Consider the following 19,059-nt stretch of genomic DNA (forward strand, 5'->3'; position numbering starts at 1 on the left):
TCTCTCTCTCTCTCTCTCTCTCTCTCTCTCTGTCGTCGTCGCCCCACACCCGCCCTCTCTCTCGAATCCGCCGTCGCGAGCTCAGCCTCCCTCCGCAGTCGTCGCTCGTGATCTCTCTCTCTCTTCCGTAGTCGCTCGCGAGCCTCCCTCCGCCGGCGACGACTCTGCCTCCCTCCGCCAGCGCTCGCCCGCCTCCCTCCGTCGTCGCTCTCTCTCTCTGCCGTCGTCGCTCGCTCTGCCTCCCTCCGTCGGCGACAACCTCTTCCACTGGTTACTCCGACAAGTCCTCTCTCTCTCCACGACGTCCTCCACCATATCTCAAGCTCTCAATTTTTCAGTACTGGAGTTTCAGGTTCGATCTGCAGTTGCATGGGTGTATGCGTTTCTTATCTAATTTGATTGCATTGGAATTATAGTTTTGAGATTGAATCTCACTTTTGTGTATGTTCTTGTGATTGTTGAATATAGGTCTTAAGAATGGAAAAGTCTGTGGGAGAAAGCAACAATAGTTTGGAGAGATCAAAAGAAGATTTGAAACCTAAATATTACATGGAGTTTGATTCTGAGATAGCCGCATTCAACTTTTATAACACATATGTTCATATCACTTACAGGCACTGTATTTTTTTTTTCATCGGATGCTTGGTGTTGCTTTTATTCATATTTTACAGAAGCCTGTAACTTGCTTGTTTTACCTAATTTAGTCTATGATATCTTACACTAAGTTCCTTTTTAGGTTCTGAAAATCTACTTTTGGTTGTGAAATAAATATCTCTTCTGGAATACATTTTTGCTACGCCATTTAAAATTGGTCGACTCATCTAAAATTGGTAACCCAGATAGAACTGAAAGTTTGTTTTTCTGCTGTTGTTTTTATCTTCAAGAAGTGCAGTGGAGTCTGGGGCACATTCTGCAACAGATTCTCTCTTTAGAATGGATTGGCCGATAGATGGGGTGCCATGCTCATCTGCTAAAATTTTTGATGTGCTGAGACCTTCGTCTTTCATGTTTGTATATATATCCACCTTTTTTTTTTTGGTTATCTGATTATATTACTGGTATTACTACATCTGAATCATTCCAATATGTCAAACCAGATGTCTTTGATGCCTTTTGAAGCAAATTTTGGGACATATGACAAGATTTGTAGTGTCATTTTGTATAACCGTTGGGAAAATTGGCAGATTTGTAGTGGCATTTTGTATAGCTGTTGGGACAAATTTGTAGATTTTGTATAGTAGCTATGAGTCTATGTCTTGCAGATTTTGTATATTTTGTATAGTAGCTATGAGCTTATGACAACATTTTGTATAGTGGCTATGAGCATATGACAATATTTTGTTCAATCTAGTGCAACAGGGGAAAAATGGTAAATTTGAGATGATAGTGTCATTTTCAGAAAAAACTGCATTCTGTGTTTTTGCTACATCTCTATTCAGTTTTAAATTACCTGCATTACTTGCAATATTTTTTACTGATCTCAGATGAAATGAAATTGCATTCTGTGTTTTTGCTCCATCTCTATTCAGTTTTAAGTTACCTGCATTACTTGCAATATTTTTTACTGATCAGTTCTCTCATAAATTCAAAGCTGAAACAATCAAAATGCAGTACAATCATTCATACTGTGAAAGGTTTCTTCATTGAAAATTTGAAAAACCCTAGTAAATTGGTCGATGAGTCTATCTGACATCTTCTTGGATTCACTAATATTTGAATGACTATAAACTAGTATAGTAGTCATTTTTTACATGGGGTTGAATCTACAATGGCAACTATCTTCTTTTGCAACTCTACCTTGTTGGCTCCGACAAGCTTGTCAACTTGTTGACCATCTCGGAGGAAGAAGAAAGTAGGAGTGGCCTTGATATCCCATGAAGTTCTGAAATCCTGCACCATACAAAACTGAATGTTAGAATCACCTACCATTAAACAACTTATGATAGACACTAAACCAACATCAATGTATTGGACACATCAAACCATCAGCATCAATAGCACCAACTTTATTGAATTAACCAAATTGGTTACCAACTAACAGTAAGTTCATCGATTGCAATCCTCTATGGTGGTGATGAGGTTCACATTCCCACCAGTGAACTCAACAGTATGTTCAGACTCGTCATCTCCCAAAGATTTAGACTACAAGCATCACAAGCATGATAACTTGTCATATTAAACAAGGCAAGAAAAGTAAACACTTGGTGGCATGCAAAAAGTATCACAATCATTACAAAGAGCATCATAGTCATTAAGAAATGGAAACATCTTTATTGCAGACCCCAGAGAGGAGTACTAACTACATCTTTTGCATGAATATTAGGCATAGAAACTGAAGTATTGTCCAATTTGTCTACAAAATTCTGGTGAGGAAGATGCGTAATTACCAATTGACATATGGAAAGTCAATTCCCCTTCAGCAATCAACGTGGTGCTAGGTACAAATGGAAATCTCAAGTATTCATCTCCACTAGAGTTGAAAACCCCAACAACATCTGCATTTTCCTCCCTTCTGTACACCGAGTCGCATAAAAAACCAACGAGCTCGGTACATATCCAACATCCCCACCAAGAGGATTGCAATTCACACCCCCACCACACTCACTCCCATACACCAATTCAAATCTCTCGAGACGGTTACCAAGCAACCTACACAAACCACCGTTCGAATCATTCAAATTACTCAAACCTATACTCTCTCCACTCTCAACACTACTCGGAAAACTACTCATCCTATCTTCCCCAACAAATGTATACCCATAACTATGCTTCACAGAAAAAGTCAACACCATAATAGCATCAAAATAATTCTCACCATCATCCTTGTCACTAACAACACTCTCTAAGCTCCCACTAATTAAATTGTCATAAATGCTAGACCATTTCGGATAATTAAGCTTAAGAACAACATTAGGCTCGAAGTTACCTGCATTATACATGGACCTACTCTTCCCAATCATACACAGCTTCTTATCGAATTCCGAATAATACCCATCAAGCCTGAACCTCACCACACCCCGCGTGACCGGAATCCTCGGTCCCCGAAAGTTCACCAGCGTCGCCGGCGGGGGAGGCTCGAGAGCGACGACGGAAGAGAGAGAGAGAGAGATCGCGAGCGACGACTGCGGAGGGAGGCCGAGCTCGCGACGGCGGCGGGAGGCAGAGATCGCGACGACGGATTCGAGAGAGAGGGCGGGTGCGGGGCGACGACGGCAGAGAGAGAGAGAGAGCAGCCTGAGCAGCCCGATATTTTGAGGAGAAGAGGGAGAGTAAGTGAGTAAGTTGGGTAATAGGGGGTTAAAATTAACTAGGAAGATCTCAGCCATTGGTTCATAATAAAAAGCTGAGATCCTCTCACGAGAAAATATGAGAACCAACTCATGAGGAGAGGATCCGGGTCCCTTAGTATGAGGGTAAGAGCTCGACATTCAAATAATGAGTATCTAAATACGAATTTAGGTTGACACAGACCAAAAAGGATACATATCCAATTTCGTTCATCTTGGGTTTGGATAATTTACAGGCCCAACTATAAAGAGTTGTATTTTAAAAGAACACCGAACACGTCTGTGTTCATAAACGGTGGCCGTGCAAATCCTCAGCGCCTTCTCAACAACTAAGAAGAAGAAGAAGCAGTAGCTACAGATCGAGGTAATGGAAACCCTATCGGAGCACCGAATCTCGGCCGCAGCTCCCGCCGTCTTCATAATCGTCGTCGCTTTCCAGTTTCTCTCCAAGTGGCTCGAACAGTTAAAGAAGGTACCACCCGAAACTCTACCCCTACCGCATAGATTTCAAATTCGATGCTTGAATTCTTCAATTGGATCGGTTGTCATGTTTTCTGATAGCTCAATTCTGACTGAGATTGGGTTCTTTTGTTGTTCTCAGCGAGGACCAGTGACTGCTGAGGAGACTCGGTTGCGGAGAGAGATCAAACAGCTTTCCAAAGAGGTAAGCTCCTTGTCACAGTGAGTAGTCTGTTAATCCAAGTCTATGTTTTCTCAATCTTGCACAGCATTATGGTTTCGGCTTTAATTGTGGATCAGTTAATCTTGTTAGCTTCTTTAATGAGTTAAGAACATGTATGAAACTTGAGCACACAGTATCGATTAGAGGTTCACATGGCTTTTTCGTGTTTTAAACTTGAGCATACATTTTGCATTTGTATGATTTTATTTTATTTTGATGCAGGCCAGCAACATTTGCGCAAGCTGCAAAGCTTAGGAGGATGGCGACTGCGAAGGAGAAAGAACTCACAAAGCGTACTGTTTGCAAACTCAGCCATTCATTTAGGTTTATGTGTTTTGGTGCCCTGTTATGGGTGGATAGATTCTGACAGTTTTTCTGACTTCCGGATCAAGAGTTACAGGGCAAGGATTTAAAAGGTTCATATGATTTGTATCTGAAAGTTTTGTTCACCTCCAAGGTAATGCTGAATCTTTTAACATATCAAGTATTCTTTTTCAGTTTACCTTCCATTGTTAAAGTTCTTAACAGCTACAGATAATTTTCATTTAGGTCTTGACATATCTTGCGCTAGTTTGCTGGTTTTGGAGGCTTCCAGTTGCCTCCATATCACAACAACTTGTTCAACCCTTTGGTAATACATTCTTCTTCCAAATTTACTTATCGAGTCGTGTAGATCTTTCTACCAGTCTGGCTATTCGCAAGTACTTCTCTTTCTTCTTCTCTTTAAAATAATTTGACATCTGAGTTCTCCTCACTACCGTGCATATCTGCTCCTCCTAAGCGTATGACTTTGCATAATTACTAATCTATCAACAAAAGAGAGACACGCTTCTGGAGCACAGACCAAGTAGGATGCAGATTATAAGTGATAGTAACATAAATAATCGAGTGTACTCATGATTATATATATTTTTGCTTTTCAGGAAAGGTGATATCATGGAGGGCTGGAGGAGTATTAAATGGAAATGTTATGGTAAATAAGATTGGACCGTACTTTTTTGTTCTTGCTGTAGTATACTTTTCTTGGGAGAATTGTTGCAGTTGCCTTTGTGTATCGAGCAGCTAAATGATCTTACTAGTGTCACTTCTTTTAGCATATCTTTTAGTGCCTTCTTGTATCTTTCATATAAGCTAACAGTGCCTAGTCATCTATCTTTTATATTCATGTGGCTATGTTGTCATAGGTTGTAAACATGGAAGTCTCATGGCGACAAGTTACTGTAAGTTTTATTCGTATATGAATAAGCACACTCATTAAGTCAGAAAGAAAAGAGTATGGGTCTGTTTGCTGTGCAAGGTTGGATTGGATATGCAACTGAATGAACTTATAGTTTAAAGAAAGAAAGAAAGCCCAGCATCCACCTTTTGTGCAAGTTAAAGGAAGATGATAAGTGACTTCATTGAGGAAACTTATCCTTTCCGGTTCTTACAAAATGGTTGGACATGTACTGCTTAGAATTAATCCATCTACTCACTGAACTTAACCTTTATTTTTTTCATTCAAGTCGGTGAAGTCACCTTGAATTGAATGGTTATACATATCCGATCCAATCCTAGATACAGAAACAGGCCCTGTGTTCTTTCAAATTGCATGGGATAGGAAGCATCTGATGGTTTTGAACATTTTTTTTCTGTTTTTTTCCTTGTTCGATTGCAGGTGGGAATTATTCCTTGGTTGATATTGTCTACATTAGCAAATTTGTTTGTCGACTTTTCAAACTGTAGAATTTATATGAGTTCTGTCCCAAATTGTCATAATGACGGAACGTAATGTTGTTTTGTTTAAGATTATCTGACAAGGTTTAGTAGTTTACACAAGAGCTTAGGATTTACTTACTGATCATATGATCTTATACCGTCTCTCTATGTAACTCTAGTTTACAATCACTTCTTGTAAACCCCATTCTCTGTATTGGTTTTCCATGTGAAAATCCAGTAAAAGTTTGCGATGTCTTCTGCGATCTGTAGTTTATTACGTTGATAAACTTATCATTAACTTTGGTCAGAAGGGAGTAAGTTCTTGTTGCTGATCGAGTTGCATTCTTCCTTGTTAGCATCGTAAGTAGAATAAGCATTCTGATGGAGGATATGGCAGATACCAGAATATATACCGCCAAGAGTACGGGGTTTCTGATGGTTAACATACAATACTTTATGTACATCACATTTTGTACATGCGTAACCAGATCATGACGGTGTCATGCGCATTGAAATAATGTATACGGAGGTTATCCATTTTGCGAGAAAGCATGAAAAAACCAAATACAAAGGAGAAAAAGCAACCAGTTACACATGCAGCGATAGCAAGTTCTGGTGAATAACCTAAAACTGAATATGTGCCGGTAAGAAATGCCACCACCATTGCGATCAAGGCGTAAAATGTCAGATTTATTGCAGTGAGAAGAGGACCATGCTCCTCCTTTCTTCGGATCAAGGGACCATGCTCCTCATCCTTTCTTCGGATTGCCAGAACAATGCGGATCATAACAGCACAACTGGACATACACATGGCTAGTGTATTGGCCATCACGAATGTTTTGAATGCTGCATTTCTTGTTAGTACCGCAAAACCCTGGTCCGGTCCTTTTTCACTTTGGTAACCCCCAGGCACGGCAAAACCTGCTGCAAAAGTTACAGTTGCTATGAGTGTTGACACTACCAGATTGGCCTCTTTTACTTCATTTACCATGAACTCCTTCTCACCATCTTGGTGGATTCGAAGACGGCAATGTCCTCTTGCACCAGTTTTTATCAACTGCTGGGTAAGTTCTGAGTGCAGCACCACCTACAGATGGAACATAGATAACCAAGCATATGTGAACAATGTATATATATGTTCGATCCCAAATAAACAAAATCAGAACCAACAGAAAGCAAGTGTTAATTGTCAAACTAAAGATACACATATACGTACCTTCTCGCTTAATTCATTACTGTTTTGAAGGATGTCCAAAGCGTTTAAATTTCTTTTGTTAAATGTCATCTTATCAACCCTGGGTTCACTTATAAAATCCATGCCTTCATACAGAGAAGTAGCAATATAATGGAGAGGTGTGTTCCCATCAGCATCTTTGCCATTTAAAAGGACACTGCTAAGCCATGGATCATTTCGTATAAAGGCTTCTACTTGATGACTCTTTCCGTCGATGGCATAGTGAAGACCATTCCGACCTTTATTATCAACGAATTCACAACAATCAGGGCAACGAGAAGCTAGCTCTTTCACTACAGATATATTGCCCTGGTAACACGCATTATGAAATGGCGACCTGTTTCTGTTATCACAAATGTATGCAGCAGATTTATCACACTGTAGCAGTTGTTTCACAATTGCAGCGTGACCCCAACATGTGGCTAAGTGAAGTGGAGTATCTCCTAGTTCGTCTACTGCTCTTGTCAAAGCCTTGTTGTTCACTAGAAGTGTTTTGGTCATCTCTAAAACATAAAGAGAAAGACTATTTAGTTAAATAAACCAAAACATAAAAAAATCTCGTTCGGCCGCTCACTAAAGTGTAGTCATTTTGAGAGTTAAGAGACTAAAAAGATGGATTTTCAAAATGAGAGACTGAACTGATTTTAACACCAAAGTTCAGGGTACTAAACTGAATTTTCCTTTTTTTATATATGCTTACGTTCATCATTGGAGATAGCTGCTGCGTGCAAAGAGGTGTAACCATTGGGGCCTTGATAAGTTGGGTTTGTGCAGTTTTTGAGCATTTCAATAACCAGGGCACGATATCCCCTCTCAGTAGCCATGTAAACCGGAGTTTCGCCAGAATCATTTGCACTGTAGAAGAAATCGGGGTCCTCTGTGGTCAACATCCTCACTACATCAAGGTGATTAAAGCGCACAGCCTCGTGCAATGCAGTGTTCTTTTCCTTGTTGGTTGTTCTTATAAGCATCTGCCAGCACGTCTCTTCTGTCGAGATACCTCTCTCGAGGTCGCTGGAATGATGACAAGCTAATTTCGAAGCCTGTATAAGAACTTCCACTATTGCAGCATGCCCATGTCTGGCCGAAAAGTGTAATGGAGTGTCTCCGTTACCATTGGGCTGCAATAGTAGCGGCGGGCACATCTGGACGATCTCCTCCACGATTTTGGCTGGCTTCGACTTCCGCACTGTTTCAGATTTCGCCAATGTTGCACGGCCTACGCATGCTATATAAATATGGAGAACTGTGTTCTTGGATGGAGTCAACATTTGGTGAAGATGCTCTCCGTGTTCTCTAAGGCAATCTATATTACCTTCTCGTGCAGCTATGAACACATCAATATCCATGCCACTATAACTTACAAACGAGTTACCTGTGTTTGTGTCTGCCGATTCTTCAAACTGATCAGCAACACGAGAAGCAAGTGTACCTGTTGTCTCAGTGCTCTCATCATGAGTCTCATACGAATTGGAGTGATTCATTGTGGTATATATGTTTCTGCTCCAGACTAGGGTGTGAAACAAGAACGATGACTCGATGAGAAGATATTGACACTTGACAGGTGCTTGTGGAGCTGCAGTTGGGTTAAGACTTAAGACTAAAGGAAAGGGTTATATAGATAGATATCTCCAAGTGTATAGAGCATAATCTACGTACGTTTCTAGCTCTGTGTTAGATAATATAGTCCTCAAGAACACGCTTAGAAATTAAGTTCGAAGTGATACTGACGTCTTGACTCTTGAGGTTTTTGTTTAACCTTTTGTTTCTCAAGTGAGTCAAGTCTAATGAGGAAGCTTCGATCGGTGTACTACATTATCAAGTATTTATTTTTGGCCGGCCACGTTGTTAAGGTATTCGATCACAAATCGTAACCTTCATTTTTGGCTTGACTGAATAAACCGTTACCTTCCTAGAAATTAAAAACCTATCATGAGGGCACAAGTGGACATAGCCATGGCTAATGCATTTGTCTTTGTTATCACAAACGCCTATTGAAAGCTACATTTCTTGATGGAACAACGAAACCTAGCCACCAGGCATAGTTAAACCTGCTGCGAAAGTTACAGTTGCAATATGAGTGTGGACACTACCAAATGAGCTCGAGATTCGTTTTTATATCCTTGAATCTTGACTCGTTGCCACCTTTCTGTTCACGGTCGACTTCCGTGTCAACATCTTTGTCTCTTGACACGTTCACATACTCGTTGCACCATATCTTCCCAAACCGTGTTTCATATATATGTTTCTGCATGCAGCACAAAAGAAAATGGACAAGAAAAACATGGTAATCTAGGAAATTTATTTATTTATTTTGTGACAAATGAATAATTTATTAATTAGAAAAAGCCAAGGAAAAAGAGCTAGTTCTAGCTAGCTAGCTGGTAAATTATATACTTCCAACTCAGCATTACCGCTCTCTAGAATGATGTTTAGCGCGTTTCTTAATTATGGTAATTTGTTGCTGAATAGGAGAGGGTGTGTTTCCGACAGAATCTTTGCCATGTAAAAGGACACTACTAAGCCATGGATCTTCCCGAACAAACTCTTCTACTTCAATTATTGATAATTGCAATACGTAGGGCATTACGACTCTTTAAGAACACCGATTCGAAACTGTCAGCTAGGGAAGAACATAACTACATATTAAGCTGTTGCCTTACACCTGAACGCCCATATTAAGCTGTTGTTCAACTATGTGATCATGCCCGTGTTTGGAGGCCATGTGTAAGGTTGTTACACCTCTCTCGTTGGCTTGCATTAGCAATGCTGGACACATGCATCTCGAGGATACCTGCAACCGTATTGATGTTGGCTGTGTTATTCGATAACGTTCGGCTATTCTTTTTGCCCATGCAATATAGATATGGAGAACTGTGTTCTTTGTTGGAGTCAATATTCGGGATAGATGCTCTCCATGTAACAGAAGGACAGAAATATTGCCTGTTGTTGCGGCCTTGTTTACTGGAAGTTTCATCTCATTTGTGTTGGAAATTATGTAATAATATCCAATATGAATGAAAATAAAATTACTCATGACCTTTCCATTTGAAAGAGTGTGTCTTTTTCAATAGGTGTTTTTAAGAATAAGTGTGTCTCTTCAATGAGATAAGTGAACGGACATGTTGGTTCACTTGGGGTACTATAAAAACGCATACTCATTTCTCCTTAAAGGTTAGATTGAGAATCCTCAATTCTTCTACATGTCTTGTTCGTGTCAAGAGAGTATTAGATACAATTTATGGTTCGCTAGAGTCCAAAATTGCGGTGCTTCTATTTTGGATCATTGATTGTTGTATACTACAAGGCGGACGCCCATCGAACTACAAACACAAGGGTAGGGGCGAAATATGTCTTTAGTCAAGTGCATTTATGCATGCCTCAATCGGAATATCAAGTCAGTTTTTTCTTTCCTTATACTACTTTTATAGGATTCTTACACTATTTTACTCTTATATTAGGATTGATTCACTACTTTCAATCCTAAACGAATATTGTTATGTTTTTTATATTCTTTATTGAAATTTCTATCATATTTATAATCAAATATATGATTGTTCCCTAACAACTTGCGCATTCATCTTGTGCTTGAGATTCTTCTTTTTGAAAGAAAAGAAATGGAGTTTCAGATATATGTATTTATATATATACAGTGGGTACATGATTCAATATTTCAAGTTTCTGAAATACTTCTACCGAACACATGTTTAGATCTTGAAAACATGTAGTTATTTAATCTCCGGTTTTTGTTTTGCAATTCAGTATTACAAAAACAGTTTAATAATCTTTTCGTTCTCCAAATAAAATCCTGAAACCGCCGCCAACTAGAAAAATCCGGATGAAGAAATAACAAGAAGGCACCGTGGCCAAAGAAGAAAACACACCCAAGAACAGAAGCCTCAATCGCGAGTCCTAATGAGGAAGGACATCCTAATACTGCGTATGTGCCGGTAACGAATGCCACCACCATTGCAACCATGGCGTACACGGTGAGTTCTATTGCCGCCCCATATGGTCCCAATGCTAAGCGAAGTACCGTAATTTCCTTCCTTCTCCACAACATACAAAAGTGTACCACGATAGCACAACTGGACAGACTCATGGCTAATGTATTTGTTATCACAAATGTCTTGAAAGCTGCATTTCTTGATAGAACTGCATGACCCTGGTTTGGTCCTTGTTCACTCACATAACCACCGGGGACAGTGAAGCCGGCGGCGAATGTAACAGTTGCTATGAGCGCAGACACTACTAAATGAGATTCTTTTAGGTCCTTGAAGTTTGACTCTCGGTCACCTTTTTTCACATCGACTACTTCCTTGCCACCACTATTCTCTCTTATTGACTGTAGTCGCCAACCCCATCTTGCACCTGACTTTGTCAATTCCTCACGGAGTTTTCTCTGCAGCACATACACAAAATGAAAATGTGATCTATATAGGAAAACAAATTCTTGGAAAAATTAAGCGTGTACTAGCTTAGCTAGTAAATATATATATATATACCCTCCACGGACGATCGGTGCTTTTTTCACCTATGTTTAGCGCGTTCATATTTTCTTTGTTGAATGCCATCTTATCGACTCTAGAATCACTGATGAATTCCAAGCCTAGGTAGCTTTCGGAAATAGCAATTTGATGGAGAGGTGTGTTTCCGGCCGAATCTTTGCCGTTTAACATGACACTACTAAGCCATGGATCTTCCCGAACAAAATTTTCTGCTTCATCATCATTATTGATAATTGCAATATGAAGGGCATTGCGACCCTTATCGTCCACCAACTCGAAACTGTCAGGGGAGTAGAAATAGAGCTGCTTCAGTACATCTCCACACCTGAACCTGAACATCTTATGAGCAGCATAATGAACTGGTGTGCTCTTGTCATTGTCGCCAATGTAGGCAGTGGACTTGTCACATTCCAGTATTTGTTTCACAATTGAAACGTTGCCCGTAATTGCAGCCATATGAAGTGGAGTCCTTCCTTCTACGTCAGGTGCTTTTGCTAGCGCCCTTTCCGTCTCAAGTAATCTTTTCGTTATTTCTTCAACATATACAAAGCAAAACGCAATGTGTAAAGCTGTTTCAATGAGTAAATTCTATATTGTGTTCACATGCATCAACTTTGGATATATGCTTACCTTCATCACCGTAGATCGCTGCAATGTGTAAAGCTGTTAAACCTTTGGGTCCTTGGTAGGATGGACTAGTGCAAGTGTCGAGGATTTTGGAAACCAATTGGGTATGTCCCCTCTCAGCAGCCATGTAGAGTGGAGTTTCGCCAGCATCATTAGCAGAGTACAAAAACCCAGGGTCTTCCTCAGTCAATTTTTTAACCACATCAAAGTGATTGAACCGCACTGCCTCATGCAAGGCTGTGTTTTTCTCCTTCTTAGTTCTTCTTATCAGAAACTGGTGGCATGCTTCTCGTGATGAGATACCTTCCTCCAGGTCGCCATGCCGGACTTTCGCAGCCTGAATAAGAACTTGAACTATCTCAGCACGTCCGTGTCTTGCCGCCAAGTGTAAGGCAGTATCGCCGCTCTGGTTTGGCTGCAGTAGTAGCGGCTGGCACATTCCAAGCATCTCCCTTACAACCTCGGCTGACGTCGTCTTTAGCAATTCTTTAGACTTGGTCGTCGACTTTGCACCGCCTACTACGTACGCCTGCAATGTAGTCTATGTAGACATGGAGGACAGTGTTTTTGGTTGGAGTCAACATCTGGTGAAGATGATTGCTCTGTTCTCTAAGGGCATCAATATTGCCCTCTTGTGCGGCCTTGAACACCTTAACATCCATGTTGCTTATGCTTTCCTCGACTGGTGTAAATATCTGGATTTCCATATCAGCTGAATCAGAGGGATTTATTTTTTAGTTTTCTCAAGAACTCGAAAGAGGACAATAATGAGCAAGAAAACTAACTTGATCAAGGATTGCCGGAAGATATTTGGGTGAGGAGTAGGGGAAGAGAAGGGTTGTGTATATATAGAGCAGCTAAGCTACTCGAGCATGCATGCATGGCAAGGTTAATTATTCAAAGTAAGGCATCAATTTGGAAAAGGACCCAGGTGACAAAAGTCGATGTTAGAAAGTCTTCTGGTATAACAAAGTAATGGGACGAATCTGCAGGTTCGATTAGGATTTGAAAGGCGCGCATCATATTCGGTTACGTACAAATGGAATAAGAATGAGAATTGAGAAAAGGATGACCGGCCACGTGCATATATGTAATGCTTGTGAATTAATTAAGAATAGCTAGCAAAAGTCACTTGAGAATAAAGATTTGGAAAAGATACTCGTTTTTCATGTTTCCAACATTTCTTGATTCGTTAGTTACTTTATACCTCCCATTCTAGTGTTGAGTTTAAATAGCTTCGGGACCATTTTATTTCATTGTACGTACTAATCTTTTGTGACAAAAGAGCTTAACAAACTGAATGTAACATACGAGTGTATCAAATGAGTACATGTACCTTTTAATTTTAAGGAGAGTGGTTTTACAGAATATTATTCTTTTGAAAACATTAAGAAGGAAAGTAAAATCATCACCAATTGTTATTGTTGTTGTAGCTTCTTGCGGTGGCATGTTGGTTGGACAACAGCTCTGCAAAGTTGGCCTCATCCTCACCATGTACATTAATCATGCAAACTGAAGCTAGGATCCATCAACCATCCCCTAATTTTCGAGATCAAATTGACCTAATTTGATTCAGAAACAAAGCAACAAAACCTTAAATGAGATGACGCATAATTTCTCAAAAGATAAGGGTTTGAGTGACTTTGAAAAGATTTTCCACAAAAGATTAGGGTATAATTTTTATTATACGTAATTGTCCTCATCACCAAGTACATTCGCCAATGCTCGAGTTGCAGTCGACGTAGTGGAAGGATCAATCTTCGAACGTCGAGACTTCACCCTAATCAAATCTGATATTCAGAAACACACACACCACGCAACAAATTAGCCCAATGTCATGTAACACACACAACCTGGAAAATACACACTTAATATATTTGAAATCTTGAATGATGTTCTTCCATATCTTTGTCGCCATGGCCCAGCCACACCGCGTCTAGCTAGTGTTAAAATGTAGCTAGTTATATGGAAATGACTATAGGTGGATAATCTTTTGATCCATACAAACTTCATTCAGAATGAACCGAATACAACGACTTTGGGGCAACAATCCGGATTAGATTGGCCACAGTAAGACTTCACATGTGTACTTACAAACTCAAGAAATTGCCAAGAGATTTCTAGGATATTTCTTGTAACATAATGGGACTAAGACCTGTGAGATAAGGGTTTGAGTAACTTTGAAAAGATTTTCCACAAATGGAAGAGAGAAAGAGAAATGAAAGGGTCCTGGTAGAAAGGGTGTAGTAGCAAATCCCACACTCCCCGTATGCTGCAAGTCTGCAACTTCACGTGTTAACAACTACGTGTTGCAAGTCAATGCAGTCTTCTTCATATTAACGAAAATAGCAGTACGCTCATTACAGCTCTACGCGTTAAGATTTGAAAAAAAAAAATCTCAGGAGACTAGATAGCAGCTACTAGACTAAGGATGAGATGAAGGGTATGTTTATTTACTTGAAATGAAATAGAAGGACTATGGTGAAATCACATTTTTACATTTATGAACACATATCAATCATAATGATTCTTGGTAAAAATATTTTTTTAAGTCTATTAAACGCGTGAAGGCTAGAAAATAGAATTGACATATGTTTCATCTCCTTATCATGAATCAGGAAGCTATTTTGCAAGCTCGTATGGATAAGAAACTTACCCAGGCTCAGCTTGCACAAATCATCAATGATAAGCCTCAAGTTATCCAAGATTTTATTTTTATTTTTATTTTTTAATGAAGTTTTGTAAGAGTATGAATCTGGGAAAGCTATTCCAAACCAGCATAAAAAAAAATAATGATAATAAATAAAATCTGTTGTAAATAGTTATTATTTAGTGGACATTTTTGTAATTAGCCGACTAGGGTTGTTATTGTAATTTATATCATGGCTTCATCTCTATATAAGAGATGGTTTCCTACTCAATAATACATACATATTCTCTCATTCTCTTGGTTGTTTCTGTCACATCCCGGGACCCGCTCCGCCGTAACACGATATTGTCCGCTTTGGGCCCACCGGCCCTCACGGTTTTGTTTCCGGCAGCTCAGGAGCAACTTCCCAGTAGGTCACCCATCCTGGGATTGCTCTCGCATCGACATGCTTAACCTCGGAGTACCCATCCCCTCCGAAGCCGCTGAGCCACCAAAAGGCCTCGTATTAGATTAGAGGTGGGCATGTACATATACAGCACATAACCCCTCTCCGTTTGGCCGATGTGGGATATTACAATCCACCCCCCTTGGGAGTCCGACGCCCTCGTCGGCACACTCGCACCACACGGCAGAGTGGCTCTGATACCATTTGTCACATCCCGGGACCCGCTCCGCCGTAACACGATATTGTCCGCTTTGGGCCCACCGGCCCTCACGGTTTTGTTTCCGGCAGCTCAGGAGCAACTTCCCAGTAGGTCACCCATCCTGGGATTGCTCTCGCATCGACATGCTTAACCTCGGAGTACCCATCCCCTCCGAAGCCGCTGAGCCACCAAAAGGCCTCGTATTAGATTAGAGGTGGGCATGTACATATACAGCACATAACCCCTCTCCGTTTGGCCGATGTGGGATATTACAGTTTCTCTCCTTTCTCAATCTATTCTTTTTGTTTTACAACACGTTATCAGCACGAATAGTTTTAACATTATCTTGTTTTTTATTGCATGTGAAGCTCTAAAAGCAAACGATGATCTTTCAATTTGATTGATCGAATTCGCTCTACATTGACATAGAAAGCTCTAAAATCGATGATCAACCATATGAGGATCATTATCTAACCAAGTTCTTGGATTGGCTGAGTAACTCCACAAACGGCATTCTCAGTGCTACACATAAAAGATGGAGATTATCCGTTCTGCAATGAGTAACGTTTTCTTATCTTAATTCCAATTCATATTTGCTAGCCTTGATTATATGATGAACAAATTCACATCGGGTGAGATGTTCGGTCTAGGGCATTTAGCCAAGTACAATAATGTGCCTATTGTACTTAGATATGAGTTTTCTGGTCCCAATATCTCTTCATTATCATCTACACGATGATACGAGTCTCACTAGACTTTAGACGATTATGAGTGAGCTTGAAGACTTTGCTTTATCCTCATTAAAGCATCTTAACATCTTCTAGATGTAATTTGATTGATGTACCAAAATTCCATTTGCACTTTACACGGCTTCAGGTCGAGAAAATGATTTGGTCTCTGAAAGTCTTTTTATCTCAAACTCCGACTTCAGGTGTTTTATGGTTTTCTTGATCTCTTCAAGAGTATCAATCAAATTCATGCTATTGACGTAGATCACCAAAAATTGCAAACCCGAAGTTTATTTTCTTAATAAACACGCATGGGCATAGTCCATTGTTCATATATCCCATCCCAAGCAAATATTCACTTAGACAGTTAGACGGTTATACCAACTCTGTCTGGATTGTTTGAACCCCTAAAGTGAACTACTCTAGCAAATGGAGAGCATGTTCTGTGGTCTAGAACTATTTGCATTGGGTAACAGAAGTCCTTCAGGAACCTTCATGTATATCTCTATATTCAGATCCTCATAGAGATAAGTTGTTACCACATTCATAGGCTGCTTATTCAGTTATTCGGAAACTACCAAACTGATAAGGTAGTGGAACGTTATGACTTCCATTACGGGAAAATACTTCTCCTCGTAATCAATCACAGAACGTTGAGAAAATCCTTACGCCATTATAAGAGTTTTGTATATCACAATCTCATTTTTCTCATTACGCTTCCTTACAAGTACCAATTAAACTTTATATACATTTTTAATCATGGGGAGGTATGGGAACAACAGGCCCATAACACCTTTCTCTAAGTTAAGGAATCTAATATGACCTGGATTGTTTCTTTCCTTTTTAGCCAGTCGTCTCTTCGTTGAGATCTATCAACGAATCAAGGTTCGACATCATCGCTTATTATAATTTTGGTGGCCACCGCAAATACAAACACATCATTGATGAACTCTCATTCTGATTCAGTATCTCACTAAATTTACCGAGATTTTCTATTCTCGGGAGTGGGTTTAAATGTTGGAGCGTCCCCCAACTTCGTCTCTTCTAGGACGAACCCATAATCCGGATTAATCTCGTGAGTTGAATTGGTTTGAGATTGCGATGGCAAGAAGATTCATTTGTGCCAAGTTTACCCTCTTTTTCTCCCTAAAACCCCAATTCACCACCCTCCGACCCTCCATCTCTTCCCGCCCACGCCATCTGAAGGTGAAGGCCATTAGAGACGGGGAATGAGAGTGAAGAAGTTGCAGAGGGTGAGAGAAAGGTCAACATATATACACACACAAAATCACTGATGAACTTCAAGCCTTGGTAGTTTTTCGGAAATAGCAATTTGATGGAGCGGTGTGTTTTTGACAATCTTTGCCATTTAGAAGCCATGGATCTTCCCGAACAAACTCTTACAAAAATCTTTGTCATTCAACTTTTACAGAAATCTTCATTTGTTATAATATTTTCATTAGTGTTTTATAAGGTATAATGAAGAAATTATAAAATTATTATTAAGATTCAAGAGTATTTGTTATTATAAATGGATTAGGACTTTGATTGAGCTACTAATGATCCAGCGAGTAATAAGTCAGGTCCAGATCCTGAATTCCTATTATTAAACATTAACCTTCCTGCACGAGCCATGCGCGTGTGATAGGGTCGCTCTCGCGTGTGAGATTATTTGTTTTTCGAGAAATACGTGACTATATATACATGTGATGTATAATTGGACTTGCTGTGAATAATTAAATGATTACTCCCGGGTAGAAATCTAAAGCAATTAGAATCATCAATTTGTACCTATAATATATGCAAAAACCCTCACTCTTAATTATCAACTAAAGGCCAAGAGAACAACATTAGAACCAAAATTGAGGACCCAAAATATGAGCAAAAGGCCTTCAATAGTAATATTGATGCGAAGGATGTAACATTGTAATTGTTCAATAGAAAAGAATAGTAAGTAGATTAGTTCAATGAACAAAGAACAATTGTAATTTTAATAGCCTTACTCTCTATCTCTACAAAACAATTGCAGCCTATAAAATTAGAGACTTTCGTGCTTACACCTTATTCTTTAAACAAACCTTGATGGCTTTATCATCCCCTTCACAATGGTTGTCGACTATTCTTTACGATTTATGCTTCATTCTTCCTTGACGTGTTTGCATAAAGCCAGCCTTCATCCATGAAATTATCATCAAGGAGGAGTGAAGAACAAAAAAAACTTGAGAGCAGTTTTAGCACATAAGGTAGCAGTTTTGGAAGACGTACGTAAAAAGTGAGGGAAGATATACGTGCTCATACAGAAGAGGGGAAGATATGTAGGTGCAGTTGGTTTTGGAGAGTGCTGATCCCTCTGAATAACTGCAGTTTTGAAATTCGAAATTTTATCCAAAATTTTATTTTATCTGCCTATCTTTTTTTACAGAATTTTGTCTGTTTTATCCTTGTCTTATGTATTTCTGATTTGCTAAATTAAATTCCAATAAAGGGTAATTAAAAGAATTACGAAAATTTAACCAAAAACAGTTCCATAAGCCAAATTGGCTTAATTAATAGAGATATCTCCGGATCTAGGTTGAGCGGCTCCAGATCCGATCAATTTACAGGTCTAGACTTCAACTAACCAAATCCACATCCTCACCTTTGTTATTGGAGCACATTCAAAAACCAATTACCACCAAAAGTACCAAATTTTTGTTATAGGACAGATGATAGAGCAGTTTGAAAAGTAAACTGATCATGTGAAATCAAATTAAAACCCATTTTGTTGTAGATTTGGCTTTCAATACCAAACTTGGCTTTCAGAAGTTACAAATTTTGAAAAATTTACTAGAAGTTACGATTTGAGATTCTACTAGTGAAGAAAATAAAACATGAATATGAATGGCCTCTCGCAGCAAATTGTAGAACTTGATCATCCTCATCAATGTGATTTTCTCACATGCCCATAATATAAGAAAGAATAGCTTAAGGAGGAAATGACTAGGGGTGGAATTTTGAAACC

General features: G+C 39.4%; 3 protein-coding genes and 1 pseudogene across 4 annotated transcripts in view; 1 reads left to right on the plus strand and 3 right to left on the minus strand.

The window, feature by feature from the left end:
• Positions 1-1,740: 1,740 nt before the first annotated feature.
• LOC101306570 lies at positions 1,741-2,939 on the minus strand. Its single transcript, XM_004288991.1, has 3 exons — positions 2,538-2,939; positions 2,040-2,063; positions 1,741-1,890 (listed from the first exon to the last, which is right to left on the minus strand). Exons 1-3 carry the CDS (start codon positions 2,937-2,939, stop codon positions 1,741-1,743), a joined length of 576 nt encoding a protein of 191 aa, XP_004289039.1.
• Positions 2,940-3,654: 715 nt separating this feature from the next.
• LOC101306863 lies at positions 3,655-5,748 on the plus strand (annotated as a pseudogene). Its single transcript, XR_183836.1, has 7 exons — positions 3,655-3,759; positions 3,889-3,968; positions 4,192-4,267; positions 4,370-4,426; positions 4,519-4,600; positions 4,893-4,942; positions 5,627-5,748. The product of XR_183836.1 is annotated as an uncharacterized LOC101306863 (transcript).
• Positions 5,749-6,130: 382 nt separating this feature from the next.
• On the minus strand, positions 6,131-8,450 carry LOC101307158 (ankyrin repeat-containing protein At3g12360-like). The gene is made up of 3 exons (XM_004288992.1): positions 7,602-8,450; positions 6,884-7,404; positions 6,131-6,754 (listed from the first exon to the last, which is right to left on the minus strand). Exons 1-3 carry the CDS (start codon positions 8,383-8,385, stop codon positions 6,131-6,133), a joined length of 1,929 nt encoding a protein of 642 aa, XP_004289040.1. The 5' UTR covers positions 8,386-8,450.
• Positions 8,451-8,990: 540 nt separating this feature from the next.
• The window catches only part of LOC101307440, a 13,495-nt gene continuing 3,426 nt past the window's right edge, over positions 8,991-19,059 (minus strand). Inside the window, exons 4-7 of the mRNA XM_004288993.1 lie at positions 12,040-12,577; positions 11,407-11,942; positions 10,839-11,303; positions 8,991-9,149 (exon numbers count right to left, since the gene is read on the minus strand). Of these exons, the coding sequence (XP_004289041.1) occupies positions 8,991-9,149; positions 10,839-11,303; positions 11,407-11,942; positions 12,040-12,577 (1,698 nt within the window). The remainder of the gene's footprint in view (positions 9,150-10,838; positions 11,304-11,406; positions 11,943-12,039; positions 12,578-19,059) is intronic.

The sequence above is a fragment of the Fragaria vesca genome, linkage group LG1, assembly GCF_000184155.1.
Source record: "Fragaria vesca subsp. vesca linkage group LG1, FraVesHawaii_1.0, whole genome shotgun sequence".
Classification (NCBI taxonomy): domain Eukaryota; kingdom Viridiplantae; phylum Streptophyta; class Magnoliopsida; order Rosales; family Rosaceae; genus Fragaria; species Fragaria vesca.

Bases quoted from the DNA above. Each gene is read 5' to 3' on its own strand.
- LOC101306570 (XM_004288991.1), bottom strand. From the start codon at position 2,939: ATGTATAATGCAGGTAACTTCGAGCCTAATGTTGTTCTTAAGCTTAAT. The intron at 2,064-2,537 runs GTTTTTTATGCG...TCACCACCATAG, and splicing joins GATATGTACCGAGCTCGTTG to AGGATTGCAATCGATGAACT. The intron at 1,891-2,039 runs GTTAGTTGGTAA...TGTATGGTGCAG, and splicing joins TTGCAATCGATGAACTTACT to GATTTCAGAACTTCATGGGA.
- LOC101307158 (XM_004288992.1), bottom strand. From the start codon at position 8,385: ATGAATCACTCCAATTCGTATGAGACTCATGATGAGAGCACTGAGACA. The intron at 7,405-7,601 runs GTAAGCATATAT...TTTATGTTTTAG, and splicing joins AGCTATCTCCAATGATGAAC to AGATGACCAAAACACTTCTA. The intron at 6,755-6,883 runs GTACGTATATGT...TTCCATCTGTAG, and splicing joins GTAATGAATTAAGCGAGAAG to GTGGTGCTGCACTCAGAACT.